At 51.7% G+C, this 23,407-nt stretch overlaps 2 protein-coding genes across 5 annotated transcripts; one reads left to right on the forward strand and one right to left on the reverse strand.

Annotated features, from left to right (window-relative positions):
* The first annotated feature begins 2,898 nt into the window (after nucleotides 1–2,898).
* GSK3A (glycogen synthase kinase 3 alpha) lies at nucleotides 2,899–16,379 on the forward strand. 3 transcript variants are annotated; one of them, XM_044435081.1, is made up of 11 exons: nucleotides 2,902–3,178; nucleotides 5,114–5,301; nucleotides 5,420–5,503; nucleotides 7,051–7,161; nucleotides 9,196–9,326; nucleotides 10,799–10,905; nucleotides 11,278–11,375; nucleotides 11,914–12,009; nucleotides 12,953–13,139; nucleotides 14,655–14,756; nucleotides 14,942–16,379. In XM_044435081.1, exons 1-11 carry the CDS (start codon nucleotides 2,971–2,973, stop codon nucleotides 15,016–15,018), a joined length of 1,389 nt encoding a protein of 462 aa, XP_044291016.1. In that variant the 5' UTR covers nucleotides 2,902–2,970; the 3' UTR covers nucleotides 15,019–16,379. The 3 variants fall into 3 exon arrangements, 2 of the variants coding, with proteins under 2 accessions (XP_044291014.1, XP_044291016.1); XR_006415214.1 differs by having other exon boundaries at nucleotides 2,899–3,178; nucleotides 12,953–14,756; nucleotides 14,942–14,989; XM_044435079.1 differs by lacking the exon at nucleotides 14,942–16,379 and having other exon boundaries at nucleotides 2,899–3,178; nucleotides 12,953–14,796.
* A 2,870-nt stretch (nucleotides 16,380–19,249) lies between these two features.
* On the reverse strand, nucleotides 19,250–22,975 carry LOC123025922 (zinc finger protein 574-like). Of its 2 annotated transcripts, none has more exons than XM_044435068.1 (2): nucleotides 22,884–22,975; nucleotides 19,250–22,160 (listed from the first exon to the last, which is right to left on the reverse strand). In XM_044435068.1, exon 2 carries the CDS (start codon nucleotides 22,139–22,141, stop codon nucleotides 19,538–19,540), a length of 2,604 nt encoding a protein of 867 aa, XP_044291003.1. In that variant the 5' UTR covers nucleotides 22,142–22,160; nucleotides 22,884–22,975; the 3' UTR covers nucleotides 19,250–19,537. The 2 variants fall into 2 exon arrangements, with proteins under 2 accessions (XP_044291003.1, XP_044291004.1); XM_044435069.1 differs by lacking the exon at nucleotides 22,884–22,975 and adding an exon at nucleotides 22,413–22,473.
* Between the last annotated feature and the right edge of the window lie 432 nt (nucleotides 22,976–23,407).

Consider the following 23,407-nt stretch of genomic DNA (forward strand, 5'->3'; position numbering starts at 1 on the left):
TCTCTCTCTCTCTCTCTCTCTCTCTCTCTCTCTCTCTCTCTCTCTCTCAGATCAGCGTTGTTGTTCTGGCATATCAGGAACACAGGAATGGTGTTAAAGTGCAGCACAACCATGGAGGGGTAGAAGAGCGGTGAGCTGGGTGGTTGACCCAATGGAACAGACTGCACAAAACAGACCGTGAGTTGTTTAACCGGGGCCTTGCATGCCATGTGGATGAGGTCCATGGGCTCTGTTCATGGATTGTTTATGGCTAGTATAGCCCCAGAGTCACATGCGATAGCACCCCAGGACGCCACAAGGCACACTTTGAATCCTCATTCCATGTGAACTGGGCCGCTGTAAGAGCTCTTCCAGAGGAACACTGTGACCGCTCGGGTGTAATCTTATTCAAGCAAGCTGCCAAGCTTCCTGCCACGAGCTATCAGGGCGTCCCTGACTTACTGCAACCCCATGAATAAAAGCCCTTCAAAATGACCTGCCCATGACAGCCCCGTCCAGCTCTTTCAAATCCAAGGCTATTGCTGCGAAATAAATCCCATGAAGCTCGTTGGGGCATATTCCACATTAAATGTGTGTAGGCTTGTGACTTTAAGCTCATTTTTGTAAATGCCTTAAGGGCAGTAAGCACGATGGATATTATTCTGACATGTCTTAACAGTAATACTTCTATCTGTCCAGAACCAATTTGTTGACAAAAGAACAGTGGCCTCCAGGGCATGGAATGAAAGCATTTTTTGTATCTCTCTCTCTCTCTCTCTCTCACTTGTTGTTTCAAGGTGTGTGCAATTTCAGGTGTGGTTCCTTACCTTTTTAATTTTTTCGTTTTTGTTCTTGCATGTTGGGGGTGCAAAAAGACATTTAGTCTAGAATTCATTTGCAAGATTTGGCTTTGCTGCTGAAAGCAGAGGCGTTTCTCTAACACATTTATTTATATTTATTTATTTAAGAGGACTGACACACTGCCCTTTTCTTGAAATCACAATACTCAAGATGGCTAACAACCAAATTTAAAAAATGTATAAAATGTAACAATACAGTGAAACAGATAAAAACAATTTAACACTCACCAGCCTGGAAGATTGAATAATAATAAACTTTGTGATTATTTAGCAACATGCAAAAGGAAGGCTTATTTACCTAGGAAAAAAGCACACACACAAAAGAACAGCAATAGAAGGGCAAAGGATCTTACCCAGCCCCCTAAGGATGCCAGTCTCCCTCACTACCATATATTGCCAACCAAAACAGGTATGTAGAGAGTCTGGTGGCAAAGACAATGAAGGGATTTGCCAGAATGTCTTGCTGAGAATAGAGGGAGAGCTCATGTTCTCTCTCTTCAGAGGGATTCTCATCTAAAACCACCATGAGATGGTTACTGATGAATTGTGGCTTTCTGTTATTTCTGCTTCAGACTGTCAGTTCCTTTGGGACCAGGGGTGTATTTATGTTGCTGCAGCCTACACTTTGCCGGCCTGAACAGTAAAATCACATTGTAGGGGAAGCAATCTTGAGGCTTAAAAGGATAATCAGATCTAGATTCTGCCAAACTTCACTGATGGCCCACCCATGACTCCATCAATGCCGTTTTGGAAACCAGGAAACTGCAAATCCCTATTTGAATCAGCAAAAACAGTTCTACTGAGAGCCTGCATGGAGGAGCTGATGGGGCAGCCTTGCCCAATATAGAGGCCTCTCGAATACAAATCCCCTAATCCTTGACCATTTGGCTATGTTGGCTAAGTCTGATGGAGCATGTAGTCCAAGCACCAGGCTGAAGAAAGCGGGCTAGCTAAGAACAGGGAAGACTTGAGATCTGGTCTCCACTCAGCTATCACGTTCATTGGGCGATTTGCCAGTCACTACCTCTTGGTGGCACCGACTCCACAGGGTTGGTATGCCACAGCCCCGCTTAGCTCCATGGAGCAAAGGTGGGATCCAAATGCGAATTAATATGGCCATTAATATATGGCGACTTTCCCCATTGCAAGCGAAAGTAAAGACAGAAGCCTATTATTTATCGTTGCTAACATTTATGTCCTGCCTTCTTTGCCCAAAAGTCATCAAGACTTTGGGGCCTGAATAACTGCAGCTCGCACACCTTGTTGCTTAAACTGCAAAATTAGAATAATCGCCCTCCTCCCACCTGCCTGAAACGCGCGAGATTTTTTCTCCCGGAAGGGGGAACTACATATCCCATAAACCCCCTCCACGAACAGCGATGTGCATGGTGGGAATTGTGTCTCTTCCCCGTCCCGGCGCACGACGGGAACCGTGTCCCCTCTCCGCGTCGTGCTGCATACGGGATCTGAATCTTGTCTCACAGGGGTGGATCCAGCGTACACCCTCGAGGTCATCAACCTGACACGGCTAAGGAGTTTCGTGTCCCCGCGATCCCACCCGGTCCTCATTCCCCTCAACGGCCTTTCTTCTAGCGATGCACCATGGGAAGCGTAGTCCATTCATTGTAGTCAACGTCCTCGCTCGGCTTTCCTTTCAGCCTTCCCTGCTCGCGGAACATGACCGCCGTGTAGCCCTGTTTTGCGATAGGTTATCCGTCTTCGCGCTGAGAATTCTGGGAGACGTAGTCTCCTTTCATCAGCTCCAGGCAAAGCGTTTTGCGACCGTGGAATCCATTTCCTATCTCTCCTTGCTTCAGGCTGCAGGTGTGCGCCTAGCATGCTGGGACGTGTAGTCTCTGTGCCTCGCAGACAGAGGTCCGCTGCGGGATCTGGGGACTCTATGTCCCATGATGTTCTTCGGCAGGAGCCCGAAGTGCTGGTCCCTTCGCCGCCGCTTCTGGGAAATGGAGTCCTCCCTTTAGAAGCTGATAAGGAGGCAGCCGGTGGCCAGGACTCCATTTCCCATCCTCTCTTGCAGCAGGGCCGGGCTGGGCCGGCTCCCGAGCCGCCTCAGACGGAGCCAGCCAGCCAGCGCGGCCCCCCTTCCCTTTTCCCCGGTCCCGGCCTCACCATGAGCAGCGGCAGCGCCGGCTCTTCCCGGCCCCGAACGAGTTCCTTCGCAGACCCGTCCGGCGGGTCTAGCTCCACGGTTAACACCGCGTCCGGCCCGACCTCCGGGGCACCGCCAGGGGGGAAACCCGGGGGAGCTGCCGGGCCTGGGCCGGGGGGAGGCGGGACCAGCACGTCGGTGGGCGCCTTCCCGGGGCTAAAGCTCGGCCGTAAGTATTGGCGGGGTGAGGAGGGGGCGGAGGAGGAGACGGAGGGAGAAATGAATGGTGAGAGGAGGAGGAGGAAGGGGGAGGACACAAAGACTGAGTGGGGGAGGGGAGATGGGGGGCCTGCATGAAATCAATCAAAGAGAAAGGAAAGCGGGGCGGGGAGTTTGAAAGGGCAAAGGAAAAGGGGGGTGCTGGGGAGGGGAGGGGAGGGGGAGGAGGAAGAGGTTGGTACGGGGGCCGAGAGGGGGAGATACGGAGGAGCAACGGAGAGAGGGTGAGCGAGGGGGTCGTCTGGGGAGACCGGAGTGGGCAGCCCTGGAGGAGGTGGGGAACTGTTGGCTGAGATGGCCTGGTAGGGAGGCGCCTCCGGGAGCCACGCCTTGTCTCCAGAAGATCAGCGTGGTGGTGGTGGTGGTGGTGATGGGGGGCTTCTGGGGCTGAACGGGAGGAGGGGGCAGGTGGAGGGGGCACGCTGGCGAGACAGCAGTGTGCCTGCCTGAGGGTCCTGGGGGTGGGTGCAGGGGAACTAGCGCACGGGGCCGGGGCGTGTGGGAACGATGGGTTGCTTGATCATGAGAGGATGGCGAAGAGAAATCCGGGTGGCTGGCACGAGGGAGACCTTGCGCCTCTGCGCTGGCAGGCCTCGGGCTTGGAGCAAGAAGCTATTTGAGGTCAGTGGCGGGACAGGGGGTCCAGAATTATACCGGTGACGTCAGGATGAAATCATTGAAGTGGGGAGGTTAGTGAGGGTAGCCAGGGGTGTTCGTTTGCACGGGGTTAGGGCAGGTTGCCCGTGACCCACTGCTCATTTGCTGAACCTTTATTTAGCGCCTGTCGGGTGCTGAGAAGCACAGAGTGTATAAAAGCGGCACGGTGCTTTCTGCTTAATGGTCTGCAGTGGGAAATGGGCTGGATGAAACGGGAAGGAGAGGTGATGATGCTTGATGGAAGAGCAGGGAGAGCTGGAGTGGAGGCTGGTTGCCTGGTAACGGACGTAGCAGAATGGGTGTGGCTATGGCAGCCCAGGTATGGTGGTACAGGTGGGGTTGAAAGGGGTGTGTGTGGGGGGGTAAAGTTGTTGGGTGAGGGAAGGCGGACATACAGAAGGGGGCACAGTCTTCGGTGCAAATAGCTGGGAACAAGGATATTTGTGGTAAAGCAATTAGCACAGTCTGCTTTGAGAAGAGTACATGCAGGTTAAGAATCCTAGCCTCAGAATGGCCTGGTTGCTTTCTAATTGGAGCTACCCCCTCCCTTCCCCCCTTCCCCTTCCCCTTCCCCTTCCCTATGTGAATAGCAGTCGTGGGAGCAACCAGCACACCTTAAAAGGTCAGATTTGATACATGGGGACTAGTGGTGATGTTCCCTGCTATAAAAGTCTTTTGGTCAGGTGTCACTGTAACCTAGAGAATTAGCTGAGGTTTTTCTTTGTTGATCTGGGTTTTGTCAGGAATGGAGGACATACAGTGTCAAGTATATTTTTTCATTATTACATTTCATTTATATCCTGCTTTTCTCCCTCTTGCAAGGCAGCTTACAAGTTTCTTCCCTTCACCATTGTATCCTTACAACAACCCTTTCAGGTAGGTTAGGCTGGCAGGCAGTCACTGGCCCGAAGTTGCTGAATGGGGACTAGAAGCCAGACTTCCGAGTCCAGTTCAACACTTTTAACCACTGTACCACACTGGTTCTCTTAGGGTGCAAGTTTATAGGTCTGGCATAAGTGATAAAATAGTTCATGAGCTGATGCGGCTTGAGTATCGGCCAATGCCTTCCATTCAGAGGTGGAATATTGAGAATATTTGGAGGGACTGGGAAGGGCCTAAATACGGATTCAGAGAGTAGAGGAGAAGCGGTGCTTGAGGTTTCTCGGAACAAACTGGAGCATGTACCTGGCTCTTGGATCCCTGCTCTGTAACACTTCCCTTCTAACAGGAGACAGCAGCAAGGTAACCACTGTGGTTGCCACACCTGGCCAGGGCCCCGACCGTCCCCAGGAAGTCTCATACTCTGATATCAAGGTCATTGGCAATGGGTCATTTGGGGTCGTCTACCAGGCCCGACTAGCAGACTCCGGTGAGCTGGTGGCCATCAAGAAGGTGTTGCAAGACAAGCGCTTCAAGGTGAGCTGAAAGGGAAAGGGTCTGTCTTGCTGCTCATATTCTACAGCAGCTTATACTCTACAGATTTTGCTGCTCATATTCTACAGCTCATCTTATTCTTTCTTTGTCTTGACCTCAGAACCGTGAGCTGCAGATCATGAGGAAGCTGGATCACTGTAACATTGTTCGCTTGCGATATTTCTTCTACTCAAGTGGGGAAAAGGTGAGGAAGGGGGAACGGTTTGTTGTGAGTACCTGTTAATGGTTATTCAGGCCAGGGGTGTGCAGAAGGTAGATTTGGATCTACAGGTAGATCTCTGGGTGATTTGCAGGAGATTGGCAAGGATGTTTGACTCTCCGTGGTTTAAAATAGCAGTGACAAAATTAAAGTCTCCCTACCATACATACCAACACATACACACCCTAAATTATACTGCTGAAATGAAGAAGGCTTGGAGTAAACAGGAGAGAATTTTTGTGTGGAAGGACTGTAAGTTCCCTTCAGTTCTGCTGCTCGAAACAAATTATTGGGCTTAGAATTGCTTAATTGTAAGTGTGTGTCCTTTACACCAGACCTAGTAAAGCACAAAGTAGATGCAACAAGATTGACGTTTGCCTGTGCCTGGTGTAGTCCATGAAAGAGTAATGGCGCCCATCTCCTCCTGCTCTTTTGCCCCCCACTTTTAAGACTCACTTAACCAGTCCAGGCCCTGCAGTCACCATTGTTTTCACGATCCGGTACAGTTCCCTCCACTCCATACTGTATGCACTTTCTCAGTTGCTCCTTGTACCTGTGTGAAGTGGAAACTCGTTTGTGAGTATGAATACAGAGCAAAGGATGTGGGTTAAGTAACAAGAAGGTGGTGTAGATGTGATCAAACAGCCTGCACTTCCTTTATTGAGATCCTTCTCTTTAGAGGAATTCGAGATCATTTTCATGGTTTTTCTCCCCACACACATTTTATCCACAGCAGTCTTGTGAAGCAGGTCAGGAGGAGGACCGTGGCTGTGCCGCGTAGGCTTCATGGCCGAACGGCGATTCAGTGTACCTCTCACGGCCATAGCCAAAGTGCCATGCCACCCTGGTGCTTCTTTTGCCCCAAAATAACAATCTGGAAAAAGTTTGGGGTGAATTTGCATTAGTTTGTTGGACGTAACGGAACTCGATCTGCATCATGAAGGCCCCCGTGGAACGCTTTGCCTGCATCTGTGGGGTTTCTATCCAGGGCAACTTGTCAGGGCTTCATCCTTCAGTTTAAGCGAGCAAAGTGGATCCAGGCTGCAGGGATGCCGGCAGAGCTAATAACAGTACCAAATGGAGACTCATCTTAATTGGCTTCCTTGTTTTTAGCCCTTTGGTGCTTTTGCCAAAGCGCAGCTCTTCGGAGCTCGGCTGCAGGATTCATTTTCGTGGCTGGAGCCCAGCTGGGAAATGCCTTTGAGCTTGGATGCTTTGGCATTTACTACTGAGCAAGCAAGGCGTGGCCTCTCCACGCTTAGGACTCCAGCTTTGTCTTCCGGATCATTGTGAGCAGGAGGGTCCTTTCTTATTTTAGAAATTAAGCTTCCATCTTTGCCCGTCGCTTTTTCATATTTCATTGCCACTAGAACCTTTTATCATTATTTCCAAATGAAGCTGGGATTCTAACAGGTGCCCATGGACAGCACGGGCAATACATTCAGGGTCCCATGTTGTCCCCTGCTGTTTTATAAGGTGGAGCTGGCCTGGAGGTTTCATCTCACCCACCTATTCTCAACAATCTGTTGCAGAAGGATGAGGTTTATCTTAATTTAGTCCTGGACTTCGTGCCTGAGACGGTCTATCGTGTGGCCCGCCACTTCACCAAAGCCAAGCAGACGATCCCTGTCATCTATGTGAAGGTACATACCCATTCTGGGCGGAGGACTTCAGTGCCTGCCCAGCATGTCTTCCGTCTTGGGAAATGAAGGAGGTGGATGGGCAGGAGTGACTTCAGGGCCCTTTCTGATCTGGACAAACCAAAGCATCCCATAATTTAAAATGGCCAGTTCATACCCAGCCCGTGGCGGTAATGTACTCTAACCAGACTCTCTATGCTGTGTGGTGTCATGTGATCCATGAGCCTTCCATATGTGCTTGCCCGCCCCTTAAGGTGTGGGGCAGAGGCCCTTCTCCAGGAGCCCTCCTTGGAGGAGATAGGAGGGTGGCTACCCGGAGAAGGCCTTCTCTGTGGTGGTGCCCTGATTGTGGAATGTGCTCTCCAGGGAGGTTTGCTTGGCGCCATCACGATTCTTTTGGGCGCCAGGCTAAAACCTTTTGATTTTCCCAATGTTTTAAGATTTGATTGTTTTAATATGGGTTTTATTGTTGATTAGTTAAGATTTTGACTAGGATGCTGTGTTTTATTCTATTTTGTCTTATTGTTAAACCATCCCGAGACCATGGTAGGGGACAGTCTAGAAAAGTTTTAAATAAATGATAAAAAATTAAAACCAAAAGATGTGCTCCCCCCGCCAGCTTGTATACATCATGCATGTTGAGCGCATCAACCCAAGGTTTCAGTTAGGGCTTTCTTCCGTCGTCGGATCATTTTATTCTGCCTTACTTAGATATGCGGGATGGTTGCTGGGCAAAACACGGAAGCGCCATTGATAACTGTTGGAAGTGCTTTCCAGCCACCACTCTGGCTTCTCGGGTTTCAGCAGCCGCAGCTTGCATGCATCTTTGGAAATACAAGTATTAGAAGCCTAATCTGTAAATGTTTTAATTTGAAAGTTGGGTGCTTCTGGAATCAGAATTCTGTGTGCGGAGTGCCACCTTCTCCGTCCGCTGCTTGCACGTGGTCCTGGGTGTAGGGATGCAGAATTCCCGGCTGTGCTCCTGGCAGCCCCATAGCGCAGCATCTGCTTCTGCTTGCCAGGGAGAAGTTGTCCTGCCCAGGCTGCGCTCTCGACGATCCATCTCCGTGCACACTTTGTTTGTATGCAGTATGGCTACCATTTTCTTACTGGCAGAGCTTTCATTACAAGTGTCGGGCTTTAGAGCGGCAATTGGAATGCCTGTCATTTTGGAAAGGTCTGGTTTTGGATTTCCCAGATTGAGGAGCTGAACGTCCCCTGCATGGGGCCCCTTGCGTGCAGAGTGCAACTCGTCCCAGGGGCCCTGGCTCAGGAGAGTCGGCTTTCTTGGGCTGGGGCATCAAACAAAGAGATCCCTTTTGGAAAACCCTTGTGTGGGGAGGAGACGGATGGACCAACCCCTTGCCCTTGAATTTAAACTATGTGTCTTATTTAGTGAAGGAAAATGAGACATGTGCTGAGGAGTTTGCAATCCTGTTTGCCCTTCCTTGGACGCATCTCTTGGTGTTGCCTTTTGAGCAGATGGATGGCTTTTCATGCTGTGTTTAACAGGAAGCCTCTTACCCAAGTTGTAAATACCCTTTTTGCATCTATTTTCGCTTCCCTCAATCAAGTGCCCTCCGGGTGTATAGGACCACACACCCCTGTGCTGACCGGGATGGTGGGGCCTCCTGCTTTGATGGCTTCAGGCTTTGTCAAGCCAAGACCCACAAAAGTTGATGAGCAAAGATGCCTAAATAGAAACTCCATTTCAGAGGCAGTGTTTTTTGGAGGGCCGGGAATGAACGCAGGAGGAGCATGTGTTGCTCTTCCAAGTTCCCAAAGACGCGGCTGGCTGCTGTAGCCACTGGGGCGCTGGCCCTGATACAACAAGGCCGGTCCCATGGCAGCAGCCATCACAGCGTCCACGGCAATAGGCCCCGCAGATCGGGTCGTGCGTCGTGTGAAAGGCTCCTCTTGAACTCGCTCCATCTGTACCACGGAGTGAGGCGGGCGCTCTGCATAAAAGCGTAAATGCCTCTCTAGGCCCACGTTTCATTTTGTCGCAGCTGAAGCCTGTCTTCTCTCCCTCACAAGGTATACATGTACCAGCTGTTCCGCAGTCTGGCGTACATCCATTCTCAAGGCGTGTGCCATCGGGACATCAAACCACAGAACTTGCTAGTGGACCCTGATACGGCGGTACTGAAGCTTTGTGACTTTGGCAGGTGAGGGGGGCCTGGAAGAGGACCCGTGTGCAGCGCAGCTGCTGCCCAGTGGACTTGTTTGCATGGATTTACAGGCTGGCCTGGTATCGCGAGCACGCAGGAGACCGACCTCTGCCTGCCTGGCTCGAAACCTTCAGCCACATCTGTGACTGATCTCACATCTGTACACGCCACTCTGCTTCCAGCAGGCCAGCATGCGTGGCACAGCAGCCCACTGTGGGGTCCTTGACTCCGCCCCCCATATGAATAAGCAGTGCGCAGCGGGGATCGCGGTGGCCTGTGTTCTGTGAGGCTGGCCAGCTGGGGTTATTCGAAAGTTCAACCGCCTTTGTATAATCTACGGCCGGTTTTAGGAGTGCACCGACCCTCCCCAGTCAAATAACCTCTGTAACCTGACTTCAAGAAACATGATGAGCCACAGGGAGCCTTGGCTAGGGCTTGCATATTCATAATGGTGGGGGCGACACGTGTCCCAACAGCTTGAGGATTAGTCAATCCGCAGTGGGCTGCCTTGGTCTGCGAACGAGGTCACCGTGCCTCGTGTGTCGCTGCCTCCTTTCAACCTGTCATGGTGTACCACACTCTTTCTTCTCATTTATGCTTCTGTACCCCTGAAAAGCCTACATTCTCTGGGCAGCCCACAGTGTGTTAAAACATCATATAAAAGCTGTAATATAAAAAAGTTTAAAATCGTTTGAAACCATTAGCAATAAGCCTTCCATCTCCCTTCATATGCCTGGGAATAGAGGAACGTGCTAATCTGTTACTGAAAAGATGACAGTGGAAAAAGATGGCTCTTTTGCACAGTGAAATAATTATGATGGCACATGCGGGATATGATTTCTGTACTCGCCACCCAGGCAGTATGTCGCATCCTCTGAGCCCAGGAGCGTAGCATGGAGGGGTGTCCCCGTCTGTCAACAGCTCATGCCCTGTGTAAGCCTCAGTGGAGCGTTGAAACCACTGGGGAATGTCAGGCATGATTTTCATAATTGCCGCTATCCAAGCGCAGGTGGCATGGCTTGGTGGAAGGTCAGAACAGCCCTCCAGTAACCTATGGGCAATTCTGGGATTATTTTGATCTTGCAAACCAGCCCGGTGTTGATGCCAAGCGTACGTTCTAGGGATATTATTGCATGATGGGGCCACCACCAGAAAGATCCTCCCGTTACCATCAGGATTGTTAGGGGAAAGGGGTGAGGAGTGTGGCTTCAGGCCTGAGGTTCTGTGCCCCTGTCCTAAATATATTTGCTGTCCTGCCCTTCGTCTGAGGAGCTCGGGGCTGTGTGATTAGGTTCCCCCCGCTCCTTTCTCATTTTATTCTTACACCAACCTGTTGGGGTAGGTTAAAGGTCCATGGTAGCTCACTGGGCTGAACCTGAGCAGGGATTTGAACCTCACCTTCCCCAGTCCTAGTCAGGTGCTGCACTGGCTCTTCATAGAAAGCTGTATTTTGCTGTTCCCCCTTTCAGTGCAAAGCAGCTGGTACGAGGAGAACCCAACGTTTCGTACATCTGTTCTCGCTACTACCGCGCTCCAGAGCTCATCTTTGGGGCCACTGACTACACCTCAAACATAGGTGAGAATCTAAACTTCTCCCCGCAATTAATCTTGCAACTTTTTCTCATCATACCCCCTTGTCAAGAGAACATTTTTCCGTGCCCCACTGTAAGAGTAACAGCACTGGGACCTGGCTGCTGACAGGAGAAATGTTTTACGCATGGCTTGAAAGGACTGCTCCTTGAAACCACATCCACTATGCGGTAAAGTGGGGTCTAACTGCTCCTAAGTCACTGGAGGCAGCTTTCTGCCAAGCCCGTCCATTTCTCCATTGAATTTGCATTGGCCAACAGCAGCTCCTCAGGGTTCCAAATGGGGATCCTTTCCAAGCCTTAAGATTCTCTGCTCTGACCAGCTGCCCCACTGAAGTACCTCTCCGCTTCTTTCCTAGATATCTGGTCTGCAGGCTGTGTGCTGGCAGAGCTGCTGCTGGGGCAGCCCATCTTTCCTGGGGACAGTGGAGTGGACCAGCTGGTGGAGATCATCAAGGTAATGAACCGATCACGTTATTGCTCAGCTGCTCCAGCTCAGGAATCCGAATAGATGGCCCGTCTCAGGGGTTTTCAGACGTTGTGTTTCGGATACTCTCCGTACGGACTTGTTTGCCTGGGTAACCTGTGTTTGTGGCATCTGGAGCATCCACGTGGGACCAGAGAGCCTCAGCTATTGAGCTGAATATAAATGAATTAAATAAATAAAATACCCTCATGGTTTCGCTTTTTGTTGCATCAACTCTGACTCCGCAGAGTGTGTGATAGGTCAAGAATTACAGGCACGCAGCCTTTGAAAGTGGCTCACCTAATTTTCCTGTGGTGTAAAACCAGCTGTCTACTTAATTACCTGGGAAAAGGAATGTTAATATAAAGGACTGCTCTGATTTCCACTCTTTTTAATAGGTTTCTTTTGCCCCATCCAAGTGCCAGTGGATCATGATAAGCGGGCTGATGGCCATTCTAATATGCCATGTGACCTGGCTCTGTTTCTCTGGTTGTGATGTTGCTCTTTCCGCCCATCCTGCCCCTTCCAGGTGCTGGGGACACCAACGCGAGAACAGATCCGAGAGATGAACCCAAACTACACGGAGTTCAAGTTCCCCCAGATCAAAGCACACCCCTGGATAAAGGTGAAGAGGACTGGGGAGGTTCTGGATAGATGGGGAGGACTGGGGATGCTGCTTTGCATTGTCTGAGGTTGTGAATGGTTCTAAGCTCGCAGTGATGAACATCAGGGTCTTCGCTGTGCTGGGGGAGAATTTGGCACAGTCAAATTTGTGTGTCCAGTGGTTCAAAAATGGGGGAGGGGGGATCTGCATCCAAGCAGCCCAAGGAAAGTAATGCTATTTGTGCAAGCTGAATGCAAATGTTTGTTGAACACTCGTTTATTTACATGTTTATCTTGCTGTTCCTCCTGAAAGACCCAGGCTAGCTCAAACACTGTCACCGGCCACCTCTTCCCATCATCCAGTAAGGTTCCTGGCTGAGGCAGGCCTCGGCCCCAAAGGAGCCAGGTGCTTTAGTCCCCTTGCCGCACTGGCTCTTCGAATAAACCAGGGCCCCTGCAGTTCTGCCCTTACAAAGCCCTCCGACTGGATGAGCGAGGCCTGTGCTTCGTTGTGCAGCTCAAGCAGCATTTTCCACGGGAGCTGGGCGTCGCAGGAAGGTCTTTTTTGCTTGCGATGATGGCAGGAAAGAGAAACATGACTGCGGAGGATCTTGACTCGGGCCAGGCAGTCAGCTGTATGCCCCAGAAGCAGGGGGAGATGCAGTGATCTCCCTCTGTGTAGTTTATCCTGTCACTCAGCTGGCAGCTTTAGTCCTGCCTGGCTGGAGCTGCACATCACTGTCGCCTTTGCTTAGCTCTGTGCATGGATGTGGAGCCGCAGGGAGAGGCTGAGAGCTGTGCCTGCCCTTGGAGTCCTTCCCCCACAAGACTTGTTGCCAGCCAGGCCTCTGGAGCAGAAGCAGAGTTCCAGTCGGGGAGGGATTTGCAGCATGGAGGGCACCGGGGGCACGTGTTGGGCCTGCAGGTGACCCTCCGCCCCGGCCTCTGGGGTCTCCTCCCTCCAGGTGTTCAAGCCCCGCACCCCGCTTGAGGCCATTTCGCTGTGCAGCCGGCTGCTGGAGTACACGCCGGCCACCCGCCTCTCCCCGCTCGAGGCGTGCGCCAACAGCTTCTTTGATGAGCTGCGGGAGCCCAACGCTCGGCTGCCCAATGGCCGGGACTTGCCCCCGCTCTTCAACTTCAGCCCCGTGGGTAAGTGGCCGAGAGGTGGCGTGGGGGCGGACACGGGAGTGGGGCGCAAGCAGGGGCGTATTTCACACGTCAAGCGAGGTTTGGGGAAGTGCAACATGTGCCAGGGAAGCCTTGGGTGGCGCTCCTTCCTGGACATGCCCCCGTTGAGCTGGGAGTCCCGCGAACGCTGCGAATGGCTCAGCCACTGCCGCCTCCTACTCCCCTGCAACGCTTTCGCCCCTTTTGCTTCTCAGGCTCCCTTAGCATTTGTGGTCTTCTGTTTGGGTCACTAGTGTAAAGTCAAGGTGGGGAATACGTGACCCTGCAGTTGTCATCGGACTGCCGCTTCCTTCATTCCTCCACATTGGCTATGCTGGCTGGGGCTGATGGGAATTGTGGTTGCACCGCCTCCGGAGGACCCACATGTTCTTCATCCCTGCTGTGAAGCTGTCGCCCAGAGCATGGGCCGCCTTGGATTCCATGCATTCTCTTCGGGGAAGGGCCAGGGCAGTGCAGTGCAGTCCTTGCAGGGGTTGGACTGGGCCCAGAAGTGCCAAGTTCTAGTTCTGGTCCCCACTTAGCCATGGCCGTGGGGCCGTGGGCCAGTCATTGACACTTCATCTAACCTGCCTCACAGGGTTGTTGTGGGAAGACTGTGCAAGCCGCCTTGGGGTTCCTTGCAAGAGGAAAAGGCGGGGTATAAATGTAATAGATAAATGTGGGTTGTTCTGTGCTGTTTGCCCCGACTTCCCTTATATACATACATATGCACGAGTGGACTCCAGTAAGTAGACACAGGATGAACATCAGTTAAACAGCCGAGGGAGGAACGAAACGCTGCATCCGAAGTTCTGAAAGGCTGCCTGACCCCGGTGTGGTCAGCTCTTGCCACACCCTGCCGTGCCTCCGTCGTGCTGACCCAGTAGGACGAACCAGTTGCGGCTGAGCCTTCCATATCCACGCCTCTCCTTGTGCCGAGACAAAGAGCTGGCAGGCGTTCTGGACTGGGGTGGAGGAAGCTACAATGAAAAAGAAACATGGATGCCAAGTAGCGGGAAGAGCGATACCAGCTGCAGCGCTGCTCCCCCCCCTCCCACCAAGCTTTCATGTTTGTTTGTTCCAGCTTCTGTTCCCCATCCTTGCATGGCTGTTTCTGCAGTGTTTTTGCATTAACTTAGATAGCTTATTAAATACACCTAATTTATGTTGGTAACTTTGCAGGAACTAAGGGATCCCCGTTACAGATCAGTAAAGTCTTTTTCCTGTGAAGAAGATTTAAGCATTCTGGGGGCCCTTGTGTTTCCCTGCTTATTTTACCACCTGTGTCTTAAGTTTGAAATAGAACCTCAAAATGGAGGCTTCTACTTCTCCATCTCGAAGGGGCCAAGGAGCTGTCAGGAGAGACTGACGAAAGGTCTGCGTCCCATCCCATCCCATCCCTCCAGCCAACTTGCTTCCTCTGTATTAGATGCAGGAACAACGATGGTCCGTTACCAAGGCGCCTGTGTGACTAGTCCTGTCTCCCTTCCCTTGCAGAGCTATCCATTCAGCCGGGGCTGAATTCCAACCTCATTCCACCACACGTTCGGTCCCAGGCTGGCTCAGTGGGATCCGTGTCTGGCTCCACATCTGCACACAGTGAGTGCTTCCTTTCTCGTGGCGCGTGGTGTGAGGTTTGGAGAAAGAACAGTTGTGGGCGTGGGCCGTTCGTCCTCCTCTGTTCCGGGGCGCTCAAGGAAGGTTTTGGCTCTTCTGGGAATGGGAGGGCGGGTCCTGCATTCCACTGGAGTGTTTCCTGTCTGTCCTTCTGTCTCTCTCTGTAGGTGAGGGAAGAATGGGAACTGACAGGAGCCAGGTGACGCCGGGAGATGGCGCAGGACCCATCGCCAACACATCCTGAGGGGCCGCTGGGCCGGGGGGCAGGTTCCCTCCACTACCCCCTACCCCCCAGGCCACCCACATGGACTTCTCTGAACTGTGAACGGTGGGGGAAAGCAACTTTGGCCCGGGGACCATGTGGAGCCTGCCCCCTGTTGGCCAAGGGGAAGGCCAACTGGAGAGGAGATGGCCACTTGGACGGGAGGGGGAGGCCCCTATCTCCCCGTATCACTCGCAGTTCCCCCCATGTTGTCCCACGATGCCTCAGCATGGGGAGAGGGCAGAAACTTCCCATGGCTTAAGGGCTCCCTTTTTCAAAAGCGGTTCTGATCGGTGCCTCTAGGGAGGGGCAGAGACCCAAAAGTTTTCACCGTTGCCCTCCTTCCTCCTGCCATCCCTGAGTATGCCCCAATCCAATTTTAAGTTGCTCTTGTTTTTAACATCCCTTGGAGAAAAAAGAGAGATATATATATGGTTTTATTTCCAGACTCATGTCACCCACACGCTGCGCTCCATCCCTGTGGCTCTTCACGCCACACTCTTTCTTCACTGGGTGTCCATCTGCACCAGACCTGTCTGCCTCTGAAACACGGATGCTGTATTTTTAAGCGGGTCAGTTTTTTTTATCCCAATAAACTCAATCTGTCCTGTTCAGGTGGGGAATGAGGGCCATCCCTCTCCTCCTGACCGCCCCCCCCCCCACAAAGCCTTGTCACTTGCTGGCTGTGCCTCCACCATAATCTCTTACTGGGAACAAGAAACTCCTCTCCCCCTTGCCTTGGATTGTGAGAGAGGCGTGGCCAACCATTCCTTGCTCCTCCAGTTTCCCAACAGCGAAAGCACCTGGATTTCTTTTGGGAAATCCTTTCTTCTTCTTCTGTATGGGCAGGTATTAGAGCTGATCTTCCACAGGCAGGTGGGTCAGTGGCAAAAGCCTCTTCTAAGCTTCGGCTGCATACGCTCCCCTGTAGCGGACTTCTCCCCAGTACCAGAAATCGGTGTGGATGGAGGGGGAACTCTAAAGGAGCATGGAAGAAGCGAGTTTTAATTCCTCCCCACCCCCATTGTAAATACATCTCTTCCCCATTCCTCTTCCTCACAAGCTTCCTTTTACCATTTTCCCTGTAAATAGATTACTTTTTTTTCTTAATGAAATGTTGCAATGATTGTCCTGAACCCTGTTTCCCTCTCCAAATCACTCTAGGATTGAGGGTTCCCCCTGGGGAGCCAGGGTGCAGCCTGTGGAAAAGCCCCCCCACCCCCCCGGTATCCATCCTCATCACTGCCCTCTTCTCCCTTCCAACATTGTGTGTTAGTTTCTTTCTTAGGTTTTTTGGCTGTGTACAGACATCCGGTTCAATAAATTATTGGCATGAACGGAAAGAATGGCATGGGGCTGCTTATTTTGCATACCGGACCCGTGGGGGGAGTAGGGCTCTGGCGAACGCAGGTGAGTCCAGACTGATGCTGATAGCCGTGGCAGGGAGGTCCGGCCACTTGCAGGGGTAAGTGGGAGGGGGACCCCTACAGGATAAGGCTTTTGTGTTCCCCGCTGTGTAAGCGCTCCAGCCATGATGGTCGAATCCTTTCCTTCCTTGGATCTCAGTTGTTTCCGTTCTCTGATCTGCGCAGCCATGGTTTTAATATTCAGGCTAAAAATGTGGTTCTGAAAACAGCCGTTTATGAAATGTACTATGCTAACTTCAGCCCCCACAGGTTTGTATGGTTTTAAAGATAATATAAGTCAAAGATGGGTGATATCTCCCCCATGATGATGGACTGCAATTCCTATTATCCTCAGCCAGTAGCAAATGATGATGAATGAGGGAACATTCTGTTCCAATTCCCTATCACTGACCTAGGTTGAATTTCGTTTCTATACTTGCCCCCTCTGGCAACAAGGGACTACTTCAAGGATCATGAGTTACCTAAATATAAAGGAATTCCAGATAGGGAGAGGTGTCTGAATGGCATGTAGGCAGGAAATTTGAGAACCTAGCCATACTTGATTGGAATGTGCATGTTCTAGTGTGTGGCTTTCCGTAAGTTCTGGATAAGCAAACGTGCTTATTGGTTATGCTTGAAGTAAGCCCTTGACTTGACACACAGAAGGCCTGTCTGTGTAACCTTAACTCCAAGTCCTGTTAATATTCGTTCCCCTGGGATAAAATCAGGCCTAGCCCTCAAGTTTGCATGCTCTCCCTTCAGAGAAAAACTGTCAAATTCTGTGTTTAAATGTGGGATCTCCCCAGGCCTTGAACAGCTAAAGTCTTAAGCAAGGATATCCCCACTTCAGATGACCATGGATGACTGTTATGGAGTGATTATTTAGTTCTGTCAGGGAGGTGAGCACACAAGTCCAGGGCATCTAATCTCTTCCTCAGTGGCAGCTCAGGGTCCAGAGAAGGGAACACCCAATTTGTCCACAGAACTGTGGATTATTTGATAATTTGGTATTTTCATTTGTATACCTCACCACAAAAAATGCTGTTCTGTGGAGAAAAAATTACCCAGAATATGACTATGTGATGTGTAATAATGCGGTTGATTTGCCTTAACCTGCTGTTAAGCATTGCAGCATGAGCTGAGGCCATAATAAAAAAGGTCTCCAAGGGGTCACAACACTGTCTTTTGGATCTTTTAAAAATGTGCCCACTGTAGATGCTGCAGACTCTAGAAGATGCAACTGTACTGTCTTAGTTTCTTAGAAAGATGTGTGGAAGGAAGTATTTTAATAAATGTGATCTACCTGTTGTTGAGTGGGCCAAGTGCACATGCTACCTAATTTCCTTCTGTGTTTCTGGACACTCATGGAACATGTAATGCAATTATGCAAAAAGTATGTGTGAGGCTTATTTTTTTAAAAAACTGTTTAAAGGGTGTAGCTGGCTCCACACCTACCTATAAGTAGCAGTGGTGGATTTCCTGGATTTTCTGTATAACGTGTGTGTGTGTGCATGCGCGCACGCGTGTATAAAAAAGACCAATCTAAATTGAGGGGAAGCCTCTCCTCAAAATAGTAGTTTTTTCATATGGTAAAGCTTATTCCTGGCTGTAAAGAACCCTGCTTTAAACCAGTAGATGTCAAATTGGTAGCATAGAAAAGGTATTTGTTTCACAAACAGTAACTTAGTTTTTTATGCACAAGTGTTCATTCCATCATCTGTAGACATCTTGACTAAATGAATCCCTAACTTGGATTAATCAGGAGATTCAGATCTGAAAACCTGGCTTTTCATGTCTTTTGAATAACTACTAACCTATATCTGACATCAAACTGACTATGAATGTATGTATGTATGTATGATGCAGGTTCTTAGAAGTCAGATATTTTTAAACGTGCATCAGCTTAGGATGCAGGTACGGAAGCACAAGTGCATCACAGCGACAAGGAGAAAATGAGTGTAGGGAAGTAGGCAACTTGGTGTCTTTGACACTATGCTAGAATTTCAGATGCATTTCTGGGAGGAAGTCTCTGATGCATGTAGCCCGTAATCCTGATCTGCTATGGTTAACAGCTCAGCCATTCATGATGTTCTAACCTCCCCCCCCACCCCCACTTCCTGGTTTGGCTTTCTTAATATACTTCTAGAGGCAAACACTCAGTAAAACTTATGCCTGCTACAGCACCCACAGAAGATACATTTGGCAAGTCCGCTGTTTCATAACAGTTGTGTAAGCAACCGCTTGATGATGCAGCAAATATAACTCCTTTCATGGGTTTTCTGGCCGAACCCTGTCTAACAATGCCTGCAGGAGTCACTGTTTGCTTTTCCTTTCTTTTGAAGGAAAAAGATTAAAAAGTTAAAAATTGATTAAAATATCACTTTAGGTGTGTGGAGTTCTCTTCATCACAAAGAAAAGATCTGGACTTGTCAGTCACATCCTAAAAGCAAAATCTGGGCATTATACTTCTACATGTTGCATTACAAAGGCAGATGTAACATACACAGCCTGTTCTGATAAGCTGTAGGAGCTGAAACAGGTTGCCTCTTTCAAAAACGCTTCCTTCTGTAAAATGATCAGAGACAGAGATATACAAAGGTCAGGCAACATGGCACCATCATGAAAGGAAAATGCTTTGCTTTCATTTTTCTATGATTAACAAGAAAAATGCCATCTATTTCCTGGGGAAAGGATGATAATTTAATAGACAAGTGAATGGGAGGAGGGAATGTTTAAGTATTGCGTGAGCTCCTGGACCTTACTAGTAGAGGCAGAACTGAAATAACAACTTAAAGAGAATAAAAGGATTGTTTGTTTTTTGTTTTTTTAATTTGCAGTAAGAGTGTGGTCATGGCAAAGATGGATGACCAAGCCCTATTCTGCAGCACCAACCCCTGCACAAAAGAGGCATTGTTATGAGAAACTCTCCAGATGAAGCACATGAGTTGGAGCGAGGCCCCAAAAACCCGAACAGGTTGAATCTGAGCACTGCATGATTAGTATACAGGCTCTGCCGCCAGCGCACGGAAAAATGGAGGCTGCGCTCCATCGGCATGGCGCACGTGGGCAAAGAGCACCTCAGGGCTGCTCAGGGCCTATACGAAGGCGTTAACCTGGATGTTGCCATCGAGTGCAGCTTGGTAGATCTCTATCGTCTCCACCAAAGGGAGAGGTTCGGCACTCTCGATTATAGCAATAGTCTCCCCCAGCTCAGTGCACATGATCATCTGAGTGGACTGGCCAGTGGCCACAAGAAAGCCAGGAGACGGCAGGGCATCCTGGCCACCGGCCGGCTCTGCATGTGTCTTGCGATGGCTGCGCAGGTTGGAGAGCGTCTTGAAGGTTTTGGGGCAGAGGGGACAGGGGTGGGGGCGCTCCCCCGTGTGGATGCGCCGGTGCTCCGCAAGATGCATGGACTGCACAAAGGCCTTGCCACAGTCTGGGCAGCGGTAGGGGCGCTCCCCAGTGTGCAGGCGCCTGTGCTCCCGCAGATGGGTAGCCTGGCGGAAGGCCTTGCCGCAGTCCAGGCAGGGGAAGGGGCGTTCGCCCGTGTGGATGCGCTGATGCAGCTGCAGTCCGGATGCTGCCACAAACGTCTTGGCGCAAAGAGAGCACTTGTGAGGACGCAGGCCAGCGTGGCGTTGCTGGTGCCGGCTCAGCCCACTGGAGCTGGTGAAGGCTTTCCCACAGAGTGGGCACGGGTAAGGACACTGGCCGGAATGTACCAGCTGGTGCAGTGCCAGCTTGGCCAGGGAGCCCATGTACTTGCCACAAGCCAGGCAGGGGTAAGACTGTGCCGTCAGCTGCTCACGACGCTTGGCACAGCGATGCTCCTGCAACTTGGAAGCCATCGCAAACAGCGCGCCACAGTCGGGGCAGCGGTGGGGTTCGTGCCCAGAATGGCTAAGCTGGTGCAATTCTAGGAGCCGGCGGCGCGGGAAGGATTTGTCGCAGTCTGGGCATGGGAAGGGCAAGCACCCTGTGTGCACAGTCCGGTGGAGGGCCAGCTGGTGGGCTCGGGAAAACGTCGCACCACAGTCTTTGCAAGAGTGGGGCCCTTCCCCGTTGGGTGCCATGTGCAAGAGGCGGTGCTGACGGAGGTTGGAAGACTGAGTGAAGCGCTTGTTACAAACCTGGCACTGGTAGGGACGTTCTCCTGTGTGTGTCACGTGGTGCCGTGCCAGATTAGCCTGGGAGACAAAGGTCTTGCCACACTCTGAGCACTGAAAAGGCCTTTCCCCAGTGTGTGTCCGCAGGTGGTTCCGCACATGCACGAGCTTCTTGAACTTTTTACCACAGGTGGGGCACTTGTGTTTGCGCTCCAGAACGTGAACTACCCGCTTGTGCCGCACCATCCGGATGTACGTGGAGAATGCCTTCCCACACTGAGGGCACAAGAACCCAGCACTGTGCACATCTCCCGAGGTCCCTGGTGAAGAAAAGGAGGGGACTGAGCCATTGACTACGGGTTCCCCGTTGTTGGGGGCCGGCTCGGGAGGCTGGCTGGCGGCAGGGTCCCCTGCTCCACGGGAAGGCGGAATCCCACTTTTGCCGGCATGTGTGCGTCGGTGGTAAAGGAACTTGGTCATATTGCTGAAAGTCTTGCCACAGTGGCAGCGGTGCAGAGGGTTTGCAGTATGGCTCTTGCGGTGCATGATCAAGGTCATCTCAGTGGAGAAGCCGAGCCCACAGTCCACACAGAGATAGAGGGCTTCACCTTTGTGGATGCGCATGTGCTGCTCGAGAGAGGCTGCCTTCTTAAAGATCTTATTGCAGTTCGGGCATTCATATGTGCCGTCCACGTGAACCCGCTGATGAGCCAACAACCGCTTGGCAGTGGTGAACCCACGCTGGCACTCGCCACAGAGGAACTCTTCACTGCTCGCCATGTGCTCCTGCTGATGCTGTTGCCGTGCCTCCAGTGTACCAAAATCCTGTTTACACTCACTACAAGAAAAGGACTGAGCAGGTGGGGCCGCTGCTGGGGCTTCTTCAAGGCACGACAGTGGGGATACGCGGGGACTGCAAGTCTCCTGGGTTGCTATCTCAGATGGCTCCCCACTCTCTTTCTCAATCTCAGTAAAATGTTCACCCTGGTGTTCCAGCAGTTCCTCAGGGGTTAGGAAGAGGCGGACACACTCTGAACACTCATAGGGATGCATAGGTGGAACTGGATGAGGCGATGATGCACGTAATGACTCCACTGGTGGTGAGGAGGTTGCCAGGGGCGCTTGTGGAACGGATGACTGGGATGGAAGCAATGGTGTTGGCTGTGGAGGTGGTGGACTGGACAGGTGGGAATCAGCTGATGCCTCTTTTTTCTGATGTGTCTGGCGGTGTGCCAACCATAGGCTAGTAGAAGGAAAGAGTTCATTACACTCGTTGCATTGGTAGCGGATCTGTCCAGTGGTAGTCGGTGGAGGTTGTGGTCGAGTTGGCACCTCCCTTGGATGCACTTCCTGGTGAGCTAACAGTTCATCAGGGGATGAAAGGACACATCCACACTCCAAGCACTGGTAGCGGTTGTCCTGCTGGTGTCCTGTGTCCACAGCTGCAGTAGCAGCTGTAGGCTCATAAGGTTCCCCTAGATGGCTCTGCTGATGGATCAGCACCCCTTCTAAAGTGTTGTAGAGAAGCCCACACTCTGAGCACATGAACTGATGCTGGAAGAACAAAGACGGAGCCAGGTCCTCTGCCATGATATCTGCAAGTTCACAACTGCAAGGGGAAAGATAGCAGATTACTTGATTGAAAGGACAGAATATGACAGAAAATGAAGGGCAGCAGAACATGGACCAACAGAATTAACAATTTGAGCCACATATTTATGGCATGTTTATATGAAAGGAATCACAGGCTTTTCGGAATATGCCAACATGTGATATGAAAATATGACAGGACAAGAAGAGAGGTTCTCTGTATTATAAGAAGGAAAAAAATGGGTATTTTTATTATGGTAATGAACCTAACCTCCTTGGAAGGATTGCTTCGAAGATACTGGGGAAAAGTCTTCATGAAATCCTAATAAAGAAGAGGTCTGCTATGCTTGACAGGACATCAAATAAGAACGATTCTATGGGGCGAAATCGGCTGTTGCCAACCCCAAAGCACCCTTCCTTGGCTTGCACGGCTGCTGCCAGCCTTGTTCCTCCCGCCCCCACACTGACACCCTTCCTCCTCCATGCACTTCCAGCACCACTGCTCTCCTAGAACGAACGGGGCAAGGGGCGTTCTTCTGCGCCGGGGAGGAGGGGTCTGCCGCCGGTCTGAGGCTGGGGGCTCCAACTCCCGCAGCTGCAGAAGCCCTCCACGGGGCTGCTGGCCCAGGGGAGCAGGGAGGGAGGCGTGCCTGCCGCTCCGAGGGGTGGGGGCAGAGAAGCGGAGAAGGACGAGGCCAGTGGCGGAAGGGGCCTCGGGCGGTGGGAGGAGCGCCACGCTTACCCGGCCCGCGGGCCCGGCCCGCTCCTGCTACCGCCGCTTTCTCTCCTCCTGCCTCGGCTCTCCTCATACGGGCCCGGCTCGGCCTAGGCTGCACCGCGCCCTCTCATTGGCTCCCCGCCGCCGCGGGGGAGCCAACCAGCGGCCTCGATACTGGGGGGCGGTTCGGCGCGAGCCGCCCGTGACGTCACGGCGGACCAGCCCCCGGGCGGGAGGGGCAGCAACAGCGGGCGAGCTGCGGCCACTCAGAGCCGGGCCTCGGGGAAGGGTGATTGGCGGGCTGCTCGCCCCGCCCAGCGGCGAGCAGAGATATGTGCCCGCCCCCGCTCGTCCGCCCCTGCTTACGCAATCAGCGCAGTCTCCTTGGTTCCTCCCGTCCGGTTTGCGTAAGCGCTGTAACCCTTTGTCTCCTCGATTCGAGTGAGAAGCAGCGGCGCTGCTCGGGGCTCACCCCGTAATTCGCATTTCGCGCGCGGATTTGGCGCCACGGCAGTACCGGCTGCGAACGGAATGGTCCGGGAAGTATC

Source organism: Varanus komodoensis, unplaced genomic scaffold, assembly GCF_004798865.1.
Source record: "Varanus komodoensis strain SLA01 unplaced genomic scaffold, ASM479886v1 scaffold29_1, whole genome shotgun sequence".
NCBI classification, from domain to species: Eukaryota; Metazoa; Chordata; class Lepidosauria; order Squamata; family Varanidae; genus Varanus; species Varanus komodoensis.